Below are 13,665 nucleotides of genomic sequence, written 5' to 3'. Positions count from 1 at the left end.
AAAAACAGACAAATTGCGCTGTGCCCGGGCGTTATCTGTTAACATATTTAAATAATCATTAACAACGACAAAACAGAAGTTCGATAGCAGTAATAAACAGCAACAAAAAAAAAAGTAACAAATTAAGCACACTCAGCAACTAAACAATAACAACTCGAACAATATTGAATACAAAGAAGCAACAACAACCATAATAACGATGACAACAAAATCGAACCAAGTGCAAAGACTTTGCCCTATGACTACACTACTTGACGGAACCCTCATCCAGATACTTATACATCCAGATATTTATACTCATGTAACACATTGTATTGTATGCATGTTTTTATAAGTATTTGTACAGATTATAACTGTATACAATAGTTGAAAAGAATTATGTTATTTTAGTGCGAGGCGTTTCCAGAACACAAAGCGCACGTTTTGAAGCGCCTGTCAAATTCAATAATAATAAAAATTATATACTATAAATATAAAACCCGCTGAAACATTAACAATGATAACGGGGTGTGCACGCAAAAAACACCAATTTATAGTGTATGAAATTTGCCCCAGGCACCCATAAAAGCAACTGTTTCACGCCACCTGATATATCCAATAATGAATAACCCAAAGACGGTCGAGAATTATGAAATCAACGAAAGTTTATCGTACTTCAATTCTTGATGAAGCATTCTCTCATCTAATACATACCCTGTAAATAGGTTAATTTAATTTTATCAGTGGCATATCTTCGTAAAATGTTATGGAGGATTACGTAAAACATGTGCAAAAAAATGTATACATTATCGGTAAATATCAAATATTATCTTATCATATCATAAAGGAACTGAGAGCTTTGAGGTATTGAATCTTTCCGCTTTCTTTCTTTAACTTTGTGATACTAAGGTATAAGAGAGATACCATAAATACTCTGATATATATGTTAAGAATTTATTAAATAAAATTAAAAAAAAAAAAAACTATTTTTAGAATTTTGAAATTGGTTTAAACTTATAAATTATTATTTAATAAATAAAAAATAAATAAATAATTTTGTTTAATCTTAAATAAATATTAGTTCTGGTTACTGACTGAACGTCGAAACAAAATCACTCTCCAAAGAGGGTATTTCCGAATGGAAGATAGAGAGTCGATATTTCACAAGCGCCGGCTGCAGTCAGCGTTGACGTCGACGTCGCCGTCGCTGTTGACGTCGCAGTCGCAGCCGCAATCGCTGCTTAGACACTTGTCGATCGCTTGGCAGCTTGGTTGCTGATATTGATAAGGACTATCGTTCAAGAATGGAAGCAGAGGCGAAGGCGGACGTGGACGGGATGAGGCGTGCGGGAAAGCGGCTATTCGACATGAAAATGAATACACGATAATAAACTGAAATTTTCGGCGTTTTCTTATCAGCCAAAGAAATTGTTTAACTTGGACTTTAGTCGGAGAAGCAAACCGAAAACCCGAATACCATTCGTCGTCGTCGTCGTCGATTGTATGAGTGTTTCTACACTATATTATTGGGTTCCCGGCAGCTACGACAACTACTTATACAGACTACACTATGTGGTTTATCGCTGTCAATGTGTTTGGCCTTTGTGAGTTGTTTTTGTAGTTTTGTCTTTTTGTTTTTTGACTCAACTTGCAAAGTTGACAATTATGGCGACGCTCTGGTTGCTCTGGTTGCCCCGGTTTGTCCGGGGTTCAAGACTGGACGCCTCCCGTGTAAGCCAACAGACGCAACCCAACCCAACCCAGCGCAATTATCACAATGGATCGCCATGATCGCGATGACGCGACAACAGAGCACGACCCAGGTACACGAATGCAGCATGAAGGGCCGACCTTTCTCGAGGGCGTAAGGTGATTGACAGCGGTGCTTATTTTTGTGGTTCGGGTTGCCCAAAAATATAAACATTATGCTGTATCTTCTACGGTTATGTTGACAAAGTTTTCAGATTCAACCGCGATTGAGATAGAAATTTTTTCTAATCTTTAAAACCGAGTCATTTCCAAGACCAAACGACAGCGACGTCAACAGCGACGACGACTTCGACTGCGACTGCGGCAGCGACTGTGATCGGAGTGCTGCCTTCGTACTTGTATTTGTATTTGTATTTATAATTGTAATTGTAGTTGTAGTATTTGCGATAGCCGTTGCTGTCGATCGTCGTCGCCTGCGTCGTCGACGACGACGTTGTCATGCATATAGACGTAAAGCGTTCAGTCGTAAGGGTTTTTGAAAAGCAAAATTCAGTTGGTATAAAACGTACGAGTCGTGAGCAGGCAGAGCCAGAACGCGATTGAAATCCGTTAGAGCTACAGAAAATATATAAAATATAAGTACACAAACAGGAACAAATATCATACTTGTTGCCGTTGCACATCTCTCACGCCCATAGGTAAATAATAATCGTCAAAGGCATGACTTATTACACGAAATTACTGCAAACAACATTTCGAATTTTGCGTTTGTGCTTACGGCTTAATTCGATGCCAATTTTCGGAACTTCAAATTGCATAAAAGTGTTCGGGAAAACAAAATTTGAAACAATAAAACAATGATGTGGAGATAACTAATTGAAACGCATTCTGTAACACGCAGGCTTTACTCATTTCCATTCCACACAAAATGGCCACTGTCGATATCAGCGAGGAGGCCTTCCACCTCCGCTTAGGTTACCTCAAGCCGGAAACTGTCGAAATTGCCCGCACGGAACTCCGCGAAACGGAGGAGGTGAAGGCTGAGGCCATCCTCAAGCTGCGTGAACTGCTCAAAGCGACACCAGAGATCAACTACAAGGACGACGATGCGTTCCTCACCGTTTTCCTGCGCGCCGCCCACTTCTATCCGGAGAGCGCATTGGAAAAGGTTCGTACATAAGATTGATAATAATAGAAAATAATAATCTGCTTTGTGAGGTTTGATAGACGCTTCATCATTTGTAACTTATCAGAATATAGTTTTTAATCATATAAAATAGTTATTCATAATAATCACTTATTTGATGTTAGTTTATTTGCATTAGCCACAACGTAATTATGTAATAATGATTCATTTTACATTCCTGTCACACATTGTCATACAAAAAGACCTACAAGCTGACCGCATCCTGCAATTGGTTGCGGTCTTAGAAAATGGTTCCCAGTCAGACTTTAATTTGTTGTTACCTAAGCTAAAGGAAATGCATCGTCTTCAGAGACACAACATTGTAGTCTAAATAATAGTATAGTGACTAGACAGATCAAACAGAATAATACTATAGTGACTAGACAGATCAAACTAATCGAAACACAATCTGCATTGCATCCATACAAACACTCACTCCACCCACATAACAATATGTATGTATAGAAAACATTCGATTGCCTTATCGGCCTGCAGTTCACCTTATGATCCCAAATAAGACATATTGACAGCACTTGCTTGCAGTATCAGGCCGGGTCTTCAACCTGCTGGCTGACTCAAAAAATAAGAAAAGACAAAATGAAAAGAAAAGAACTGCAAAGGAATCGCTCGAATGAGCGCAGCAGCAATTGTCGCTAGGCCGATTACAGTTTGTCGAACGTACGATTCCCGTCGATTGCGATTCTCGTATTGATAGGCTTTTGAACTCGCTGACACACACACACACACATATACATACACATACAAACAAAACTCTCTCCAACAAAAACAGAAACCTAAAACACTTGCGATAAGCAGACTCCCATTCAATACATATAGTACTAGACTATGTATAACTAGGCGTATACATAATGTTTAAGGCTGCTGCTGCTTCGGTTGCTTCTGCGGCTGTTGACCATGACGTGGCTTATGGGAGCTACTCGTACTTATAAAATGCGATCATAAACCTTTTTATCATGGCATAAGTTTCATGTTTACGACACGTCCAATGGTCAGGTGGAAACAGTCCTTATCACAAATTTAAAAGTTAGCGGCTCGTAAATTAACCACCATATTTTTTACAGATGAAAAGCACCGCCAACTTCCGCAAGGAATACGCCAGCTTGGTGCACGGCCTTCAGGTGGAGCAGGTGAAGGAGCGCTTCATCAAGGGCAGCGTCATCAATGTGGTGAAGAACTGCGATCAGAAGGGACGACGCATGCTCATCGTCAACTGTGGCAAATTGTGGGATCCCGCTGTTGTGCCCAGCGATGAGATGTTCCGCATGCTGTACATGGTTCACATTGCCGCCCAGCTGGAGGAGGAGACTCAAGTGCGTGGCGTTGTCTGCATAATGGACTTCGATGGCTTGGCCATGAAACAGGTGAAGGCTCTGTCGCCTGCATTCTCCAAGCGTCTGCTCACCTTCATCCAGGAGGCAATGCCGCTGCGCATGAAGGAGGTCCACTTTGTCAAGCAGCCCTTCATCTTCAACATGGTCTGGACGCTCTTCAAGCCCTTCGTCAAGGAGAAGCTGAACAAGCGCGTAAGTTTGCCAAGCTCATTTCACAACCTTGCGGTCTTTTTTTAACTCTCTATCTTTCTCTCTATATAATTAGATGCACTTCCATGGCAGCGATATGAAATCCCTGCACAAGTTCATCGATCCCTCGGTGCTGCCTGCCAACTACAAGGGCACATTGCCTGCCATCGATTACGGCGGTGCTGAGTGGTTCCCTGCTCTCGAACAACAATCCGAGTATGTGAACACCTGGAGTGAATTGGGCCCGGCCAAGTGGTAGAGACGTTAACCAAGGGCAGCCAGCCCAACATAAATTAATGTACGCTTATGTTACGTTTGCCTAAGTTTAAATACATTCTTGATTAGTTTTTAGCACTTGACAATAAACTAGTTACATAATACATAAACCATAAATATTGCGTTTGAATATTGGTCAAAAATTTTCCGCTTCTTGCAGACACTAATTGCATAAAAATATTTATAAATAACTAATTTTAATTCTTCAAACACCTGCGCACAATCACAAAATTTATCTAATCCAGAATTCACACTTGTTCAAGGGCATGATGAAGCTAAATTCATGATATTCATGATATGCCAGGCACTTTTCCTTTTTATATCGACAATAATTAATTGATTTTACTACATCAAACTTGTAATATGATTGATACGATATCTAGATAACATTTAAAACCAAGTCGAGGTATAAATTTAAAATAGATTACATTGTAATTTGTTTATTCAACAGTTTTTGGGGTATTGCAATGTTCCTCTAAAATAATATGAAGTGTCACATACAAAATTATTAGTCAACAAAAATTTTAACGGCTGCTTAAGCGGTGTGTTTTGTGTTATAAATGGGATTTGAGTTTCTGATTTGAGTTGTATTTCGTTGGCGTGTCGAGTATGTAAATAATATCGATTATTATTATTATGTACGATCAATTTTACTACATTACACATTATTATTTATGTTTCATAGATTTAAAAACCAAGTTAGTGCCAAATCGACTTTAAAACGCACAACGTGGATTCTTATAGGGACAGCAAGCCAATTTTAAAAAAATAATATACAATATTTTATATATAACATCGAAAGTGCAGACGTTATATGAACCAGGAGCTATTATGCTTGGCAGCAGCAGAATGGCATGTTGACAGAGTAAATGCCACTCTCCAGAGTGTGGCTTCACTCTTTCCTAGCTATCTGATCCGCATTGAGGTGATTCATTTACAGTATCATTGTCTGTGGATCCTCCATGAATTCACGGAAGTGTTTCAGCCAAACGGCAGCCACGGCACCATCGACCACTCTATGATCAGCGCTCAGCGTAACGGTCAGAACATTAACTTCCCTGAAGCTACAAAATAAAACAAACGATATAATAATAAGAAACTGCCTATAAGTAAGAGTTGCAGTTACCCTTTGAGACTGTCGGGATCCGCCACGAGCTTTTTCGTTGTGGTGCCAATGGCCAAGATGCAGGATTGCGGGGGGTTGATGACAGCGCAGAATTGGTTGACACCTGAAAGTCGTTTAGAATGCATTAGATATTTGCTTTATACACTATTAATCTATGGCTGCTTACCAAACATGCCCAAGTTAGAAATAGAGATGGTGCCACCCTGGAATTCATGTGGCTGCAGCTTGTTATCGCGCGCCTTGCCGGCCAGCTCCTTGACGCTCTTCGAGATTTCTACGACACCCTTGCGATCGGCACTGAAGACAATGGGAGTGATGAGGCCCTTGTCTGTGGATACGGCCACTGAGACATCGACATCGCTGTATTCCCGGATGAAAGTATCCATCCACGCCGAGTTCGCTTCGGGCACCTTGCGGCAAGCTGTTGCCACTGCCTTGATAATGAAGTCATTGACGGAAACACGAACGCCTTCCTTCTCGTACTTCTTGTTCACATTGGCGCGCAGCTTCAATAGCTGCAAGAAAAAGATGAGTAAATAGAAAATGTGAAAAGACGATCTTTAATGATTCCTGCTAAACGACACTCACCTTGTCGACTTCGCATTCGACAGTCACGTAATAGTGTGGCAGATTTTGCTTAGACTCGAGCAGGCGTTTGGCAATCACTGAACGCATAGTGGTCAGTGGGATGTCCTTGAAGGCAGCAGGAGCTCCTGGCTTCGCAGCGGCGGCGGCGGGTGCTGGTTTTGGTTGTGCGGCTGCAAGATCACCAGATTTAAGTGAGCCATGGACACCAGAACCTTTGCCTGCACAAAAGTTTGGGATATTAGTAACGCACAAGAACGATGGAGCATTAGTGATGGCAGTGTTGCATGCACACAGCAGGATATGGGGATTAGTGATAACAACCTTGTAAGCGCATCTGTCGAGTTTCGGCTAATTTCTTGGCCATGGGACTAGCATAGACGCGACCGCCACTTGGGGGTGCTGGACTACCTGCTGGTGCGGCAGCTGGTGGTGGCGGTGGTGGTGGTGCAACTGCGGCGGCAACTGGGGCAGCGGCCACAGGCGCTGGTGGGGGTGGAGCAGCGGCTGCTGGTGCAGCAGCTGGTGCACTTCCGGTATCCTGGAAATCTTTAAAGGCAGCTACGCTCTCCGCGTCGGGCACAATGATGCAAACCAATTGACCAATCGGCACATCCTTACTGCCACCGGGAACCAATATCTTGGCCAGATAACCTTCCTCTGGAGTCTCAAAGCCCATGGTAGCCTTATCAGTTTCAATCTCGCACAGCAGATCGCCTGCAAAGCAGTAAAACAGTCAATAATCAAGGCATATAAATAAAAAAAAAACTGTTTACCTTCGTTAAGCTTGTCGCCTTCCTTCTTCTCCCAGCTGACAATGGATCCGCGTTCCATTGTGGGTGACAGAGCGGGCAGAGGTACGCGTATGTGCTCCGGCAGGCTGGCGTAGGAACGGGCAAAGTTGTAGCCCCATGTCGACAGCACTTGGGGTTTGCTAAGGATCGGTTTGTTCAACGTTGAGCTGCAATCAGCAAAATAACAATTTGTACTGCTGAAGTAATTGATGAGACGGTAGACAGATCAGCTGACAGCAAGCTGTTTTGCTGATGTTGCTATCACTGTTAATGTTATCGATAACACGCACACACAAAATGTAAACAATTGCAGTTGATTTACCAATCAGAATTATGTTAGACAAAATATCACACATGCCGCGCTTATCAACGGAACGCTAATGTTAATCAGAGCCATCATGCGACGCTGATTTGATAATCACGCACTGGACACACGCATACACGCACGCAAATTGCTGCCACCTGCTGCCGCCGCCGCCGCCGCCGCCACCGCCACTCGCTACCCTGCTGCCCACATTGATTGGGGTGGCAAATGCAGCCTCTGGCATTTGCAATATTACACAACACACAAGTTTCTAACCTCAACGCTGTGCAGCAATCAATTTATCTTCGCTGTAAGCACATCCTACCTGTTTGCCTGTAGATGACAGGTGTTGCTCAGAGCACGCACTCCATAGTTGGCCCCACGTCGCACAGCCTGAGACCGGAGGAAGACAGCGCGTAGAGCGCCGAGTTCTTTTCGTGTTGTACTCAATGAACGCAACATTCTCGTCTTTTTATAATTTATTCGATGTGGAATTATCTGTCGCCTGGACGCGCTTAAATGATACCAATGAGTTTAAATTAATATCGCGAATGCGTTTTCGTAATTTGGATAAGTAAATCGAATCGAATTATAAGTCGAAAAGTTTTAAACCGAAGGTTTGCAAGCAGCCGACCTTATTTAACGCCACTAGGTCACGACTTACTACGTCAAACAACTCTGTTCATTTGCTGTGCAGCCCTTTAAATAGTTTACAGAAATGCTCCTCTCGACTGTCATAACAACATTGCTGCTCCTCACTAAGCGATTTGCGTTTCGATTAATCGCAGTTTCGCCTTATTATCATGTATTAAATTGCTTATTCTTGAATTTTTAAATTATGTTAAGCGGTTATTGGTATTGTATGAAAAGATATTGTAAAAAAAAAGAAAAGTAGCTGCCGCCTACGTTTTGAAGATGGCAATTAATAATGAAAAAATGTTATTAACAGCACTTTTAACAGCATCTGTACATAGTCTGCTAGCATGCCGTTATCTATTGCTATCAATACAAGCCAAAGCCAAATATATATTTGAAAAATTCATATTAGTGTTAAACTAAAGAATTTGTGTTAACCGTATTAGTATTAGAATAACTAAAGAATAATAAAAAAGTTGATTACTAATCAGGTTCCACCGAGATTTGAACTCGGATCGCAGGATTCAGAGTCCTGAGTGCTAACCATTACACCATGGAACCACATGCTAGTTTGTCATCCAGAAATACATAAAGTGTAACATAGCATTGATTTGCTACCTACAAAACGTAAAATGCGTAAAAGAGAAAGTTTTCGCATGTAAAAACAAAAACAAGAATCTGCAGCTTCACTTTACTAACATTTTACCTCTAATATTTAAATTATTGATTTTCGTAGAAATTACTATTACAGTTTGGCATTCAAAAATTGTTAAATGTTGTTAAATTTAATAATTGAAATACACAATTAAAAAAAGCGTATTACAAATTGAATAGTCTTATTTTTGACATCACCCGGTGTCGAACCCAGTACCTTAAGACTCTTTCACAATGCCTTGAAATTGTAAATAATTTAAGAATACAATTAAGCTATGCAATTTAATACACTATCCTACACTATCGTTATCACCGTAATGAAAAATCAATGACCATTTAAAGTTTTAAACACATTTTATTGATTTTTTTTTGCATTTTTCATAAGCATTTATTACTAAAAATCCTAATTAGAATTGCCAGCGCGCGTTTGTTTCCATGTCCATTATCACGAATCCATTTGCGGGTCACAGTCACAGTGTTGGTAATTGCCTTTAGTTAGTCGTAGTGAGAATAAGCCGTTAGCACTTAGCCGTAATACGAGTATGGCGAGTAGGCAGAGTATGCAGAGTAAGCATAGGGGCTGGCACCATAGTAGAACTGTGGGGCTGGCTCAGGGCTGGCGATGGGCACGGGAACGGGGGCGGCACGGGGAGCTGGAGCTGGTGCTGGCACGGCGAGGGCAACAGCGAAGAGAGCGGCGAAGAAGACAGCGAGCTGAAGGAAAGAGTTAGTGAATTAAAGCCCGACTCTTCTCTTGAATTTTCGTATCCTTGCGAACTTACCAGCTTGAACATTTTGGTAGTTTTTTGGGGTTTTGGTTGTTGTTATTGAAACAATTGCACTTGATGTTTTGATGCTGTTTGACCAGATACGCCGGCTATTTATACTCTAAACTGATGCTCATGACTTATGTATGATGACCAACCGACGAAAATCGACATCGCAATTTCGACTTTTGTTCACATTTATAATACTTCTAATTGGTTGTCCCAAAATTCGCATACCCTTCGCACAGAGTACTCTACCTTTCTCGACAGGTGTGTGACAAAATTAAAAAACAGGTTTGCGTGAGTGTATTAAATGTTCTGCATGCGTTGAATATATCTCACTTTTTGTTTTGATAGTTTTGTAAGCCGGGCAGAACAGCAGAACAGTAAGTATCTCTCGCATTCTAATGACTTCTTATCGCCAACTCATGATTTGGCAACTATCGTATACGAATAAGCATTTAGCATTCACTTCTCCACAATCCACAATCGAGAACTCTTCTCTGTATTGGTGTTCACTCTTTTGTATTATGAACTGACCTTCAAAGTGATTACTGTTTTTTGTTTGGTACTTGCGATCAGACACAATTTCGCTATGCGAATTGCATGTTAATTAAGCAAAGGCTTATTTCACTCTTATTTCACTCGCCACATTTCGAAGACATTAAAGTGATAAATGATTGAACGTATGAATTTCAATTTGCGAATCAAAACAGAAGCTCAAATAATTCCAGAATAGAAAATGGTTATTAAAAGTTTGCAATAGAAAATAAAAGGGAATATCGTAAGCACTTGGTGAACTCATTGCTCACTTTAATTATTTAATTATCTTAATTGAAATGCAGTGAAAAAATATTAAGTGTTTTTACTACGCAGTTAATTTAGCACCTTATTGAAAAGAGTGCACCAAGTGATTCAAACTACTTTTCCGTATTAAATCGTATTAAATGATTTTCAAAAATAAATACTCAAAAAATAAACAAAGCTTACAATGAAAATCTAAGCAAAAACGCTATAAAAATATATAACCACTTAAAACACTTTTTGGGTAATTAAATAAAAACTTATTAAATGGAATATCTACAAATGCTTTTCTAATGAATACAATCACTTTAATATTGCAATTGATTATTTAATAAACAAATCGGGCTAAAATTTTATTTTATTTGTAATTGTTTGTTTGTAACGGTTTCCTGCTTTCGGAGAGAAAAGGAGAACTTATACTATAATTCCCTTTCAAGTTAAACCCTTTGAAATTATATTCCTGTCAGATCAAGTACCATTTTGAATAAAAGCAAAATATTGCGGTATTTTTTTTTTTTTTCAAAATATACCCAAAAAAACAAATACATAAATACTAAATATATACCAAATGGTATTTTTTGTTATACCGATATAGAACCACATTCAAAATATACCATAGACGGCATAATATATAATACCATATTGTCGGCCAAAGCAACTAAAACCCCTAGTAAGTAGACGTTTTTGCCCATGCAAAAGTATTTCTTTAATAACTTGCACAATTTTTATCTGATCGTAACCAAATTTTCAGGAATCACAATTACTATAAATATTATTGTACATACCAAAATTTGAAACAAACTTGATCTGCGTGCAAACATAACAAATGCTGTCGAAAAAAAATTATAGCTCTATCTCTCGTAGTCTCTGAGATCTAGGTGTTCATACGGACAGACGGACATGGCTAGATCGTCTCGGCTGTTGACGCTGATCAAGAATATATATACTTTATAGGGTCGGAGATGCCTCCTTCTACCTGTTACATACATTTCCTGCCGGCACACCCATTGTGCCTAAAGTTTTTGCAAGCGTGATAGAGTGTGGGAAATAGATAATTTAGGTAGCTTTTTGTGAGTAAATGATTTGCTGATTTTGTCATAAAATAATAACAAACTGTGGCATCAATCAAAACCCAGCAAATTACACTCATAACGAGAAAAATATGAGAACTCGCAGCAAGTGAGTTGACAAAAAAACAAAGAGACGATGGCAAATGACGACGTCGCTCCATATCAATTGTGCAATGGAGCCGGATTAAGAAACAATATATATTTTTTTTGGCACAAAGCACCCGCGGGGCTTATATGTTCTTTATATGTACATATATATATATATATATATTTTTTTTTTACCAAACGATTCGCATATGGAGCGACATGCTCACATTCAGATGGCTATTAGTGAGTCGTTAGAGAAAAAAATGAAGCTATAACTCGTCTAACGAATGCAGATTGAATATTAAGAGGCAACAAGGCGACATTGCAACGATGCGATGATGACGCCACACAATGGGTTGAGGGAGGACTGCAGGTTGAAGGGTGGAAAGGAGGCAGCTAAGCAGCTTATCGCCGTCTCCCGATTACCGTGTGCTAATGACGCTGGCGATGATGTCAAGATGGGAATTGGGAATTGGGAATGTCGCTGCCATTCACTTTGTCAGTGGGTCGCTTATAAAAGCCAGAATTCGATCAAACATCAACTGCAGTTTGATTCTGTGTGCGTTCCAAGTAGATAGCTGAGAAATCTTTTCCATCACCATGTTGAAGCTGGTGAGGAAACAACGCATTCATCAAGTCGCAATCACCACGATTATTTGGGGTTTATCCACATTTTGTTTTTTTTTAGGTATTCCTTTTGCTCGCCGCTTTGTTGGCTCTGGCTGTGGCTGTGCCTGCTCCAGTTCCCGGACCGAATCCCGCTCCCAGTCCTCAATTCTTTTACTCCGCTGGCTACCCGGCTGTGGGTTATGCCTCGCCATATGTCTACTATGGTTAAACGTTGATAATAAAAACACATTGTCTGCATTTCAAAAAACAAGCTCTCCACAAGTTTATTTATTTATTCAAAATCTACACCGTGTTATCGGAACACATTGACCACTCAGATCAACACAACTGCAATGGGTGCCAAGGGTAATTGATTTCTCGCTATTATCCAGGTTAGTCGCGTAGCGTGCAGTTACACATAATAGGTTCAATAGGATGAACCAGAGCAGGTACCTCCACTTTAGAAGCATTGCGAATGTGCACTGCTTACAGCGCGATTCTTTGTGTTGCTCTCCGCTGCAAGGCCTGGATTGGGAAAACAACATTGCCGATAATGAGATAAGAGTGCAATGTTTTATATATTGCTCTTATATAGAACACACCGGGTTATCAGCAGTCATTCACTTAAATTCCGGTTAGTAAACATTGAAATATTCAAAAATGAATGAAATTGCGCTCACAATAATATCGAAATTTTCGATAAACTACTCCAACGATCATAGCGCACTCTACCGAAAGTATCTGGAACTACGCGATTTTGGAACTTCTTGAAATGGCGCCATATGGAGCGGTATAAAAGTCATCGATAAATTGCCCGATAATGCGGTTGAAAATAAAAAAACGTATTGATTATATTCAAAATATATATAATAGTTTAATTTTTTTATTCGTTTTTCATGAATTTATCCGCACATAGCTCTCGGCAGACATATCCCATTTACATGACAAATACAAGATGTTCCTAGGGCAATACGTAATCCTTGCTCTGCACTTGGGCGGAAGAATAGGGTTAATATGATCATAAAAAGCAAAACTCGCGACCACTTAATAAACATTATGAATGTTGTATTCAAAACAAATCTTGTACTACTGTCAGCAAAATCGAATAGCGATTGATTATTTATAGTGTTGTCTGAAAGCATGAACATGATAAGGCAAGTGCAAAAGGCGTACAACTTTGAGCCGATTAAAAAGCTTTCTATAGTAATTGTAATACAAATTACTGTATTTTACATGCATCTTTATGGAACTACTTATCAAATTGCAATAAAAGTTCTACCGCCATCTATTGTCCAATTATTGAATTACATATACGACGCCATCTATTTGCTATTGAACGCAAAGTGTACTACAACTCACAATTATGGTACTAAAACTTAAACTTGGTGTTATACGCAAAGCATGGTAAGTTGTTTTTATACCCGCTACCCATAGGGTAGAAGGGTATTATAACTTTGTGCCGGCAGGAAATGTATGTAACAGGTAGAAGGAGGCATCTCCGACCCTATAAAGTATATATATTCTTGATCAGCGTCAA

The 13,665-nt window shown here is 39.8% G+C and overlaps 4 protein-coding genes and 1 non-coding gene across 8 annotated transcripts in view; 2 read left to right on the top strand and 3 right to left on the bottom strand.

Annotated features, from left to right (window-relative positions):
- The first annotated feature begins 2,235 nt into the window (after positions 1-2,235).
- On the top strand, positions 2,236-4,809 carry LOC117564013 (retinaldehyde-binding protein 1). The gene is made up of 4 exons (XM_034242612.1): positions 2,236-2,387; positions 2,591-2,857; positions 3,958-4,419; positions 4,493-4,809. Exons 2-4 carry the CDS (start codon positions 2,618-2,620, stop codon positions 4,673-4,675), a joined length of 885 nt encoding a protein of 294 aa, XP_034098503.1. The 5' UTR covers positions 2,236-2,387; positions 2,591-2,617; the 3' UTR covers positions 4,676-4,809.
- A 292-nt stretch (positions 4,810-5,101) lies between these two features.
- On the bottom strand, positions 5,102-8,163 carry LOC117564012 (dihydrolipoyllysine-residue acetyltransferase component of pyruvate dehydrogenase complex, mitochondrial). 3 transcript variants are annotated; one of them, XM_034242610.2, is made up of 7 exons: positions 7,827-8,163; positions 7,180-7,364; positions 6,728-7,120; positions 6,407-6,576; positions 5,985-6,333; positions 5,819-5,921; positions 5,102-5,756 (listed from the first exon to the last, which is right to left on the bottom strand). In XM_034242610.2, exons 1-7 carry the CDS (start codon positions 7,961-7,963, stop codon positions 5,627-5,629), a joined length of 1,467 nt encoding a protein of 488 aa, XP_034098501.1. In that variant the 5' UTR covers positions 7,964-8,163; the 3' UTR covers positions 5,102-5,626. The 3 variants fall into 3 exon arrangements, with proteins under 3 accessions (XP_034098501.1, XP_034098502.1, XP_034098500.1); XM_034242611.2 differs by having other exon boundaries at positions 6,815-7,120; XM_034242609.2 differs by having other exon boundaries at positions 6,407-6,624; positions 7,827-8,162.
- Positions 8,164-8,626: 463 nt separating this feature from the next.
- Trnaq-cug (transfer RNA glutamine (anticodon CUG)) lies at positions 8,627-8,698 on the bottom strand. Its single transcript has one exon. It is a non-coding gene; the product is annotated as a tRNA-Gln (tRNA).
- Positions 8,699-9,126: 428 nt separating this feature from the next.
- LOC117564758 (neuropeptide-like 4) lies at positions 9,127-9,686 on the bottom strand. Its single transcript, XM_034243654.2, has 2 exons — positions 9,574-9,686; positions 9,127-9,505 (listed from the first exon to the last, which is right to left on the bottom strand). The coding sequence occupies exons 1-2, from the start codon at positions 9,583-9,585 to the stop codon at positions 9,317-9,319; spliced, it is 201 nt and encodes a 66-aa protein (XP_034099545.1). The 5' UTR covers positions 9,586-9,686; the 3' UTR covers positions 9,127-9,316.
- A 2,329-nt stretch (positions 9,687-12,015) lies between these two features.
- Positions 12,016-13,665, top strand: part of LOC117564678 (neuropeptide-like 4) — a 99,146-nt gene continuing 97,496 nt past the window's right edge. The window contains exons 1-2 of one of the 2 annotated variants that reach the window (XM_052002759.1): positions 12,016-12,131; positions 12,208-12,372. In XM_052002759.1, the coding sequence (XP_051858719.1) occupies positions 12,120-12,131; positions 12,208-12,357 (162 nt within the window). In that variant the 5' untranslated portion in view covers positions 12,016-12,119 and the 3' untranslated portion in view covers positions 12,358-12,372. Of the gene's footprint in view, positions 12,132-12,207; positions 12,400-13,665 lie in introns of those variants that run through there. The other variant, XM_034243544.2, reaches the window with a different exon arrangement.

Source organism: Drosophila albomicans, chromosome 2L (genome assembly GCF_009650485.2).
Source record: "Drosophila albomicans strain 15112-1751.03 chromosome 2L, ASM965048v2, whole genome shotgun sequence".
NCBI lineage: Eukaryota > Metazoa > Arthropoda > Insecta > Diptera > Drosophilidae > Drosophila > Drosophila albomicans.
The sequence above is the reverse complement of the archived record's forward strand: the minus strand, read 5'-3'. Positions and strand labels throughout refer to the sequence as shown.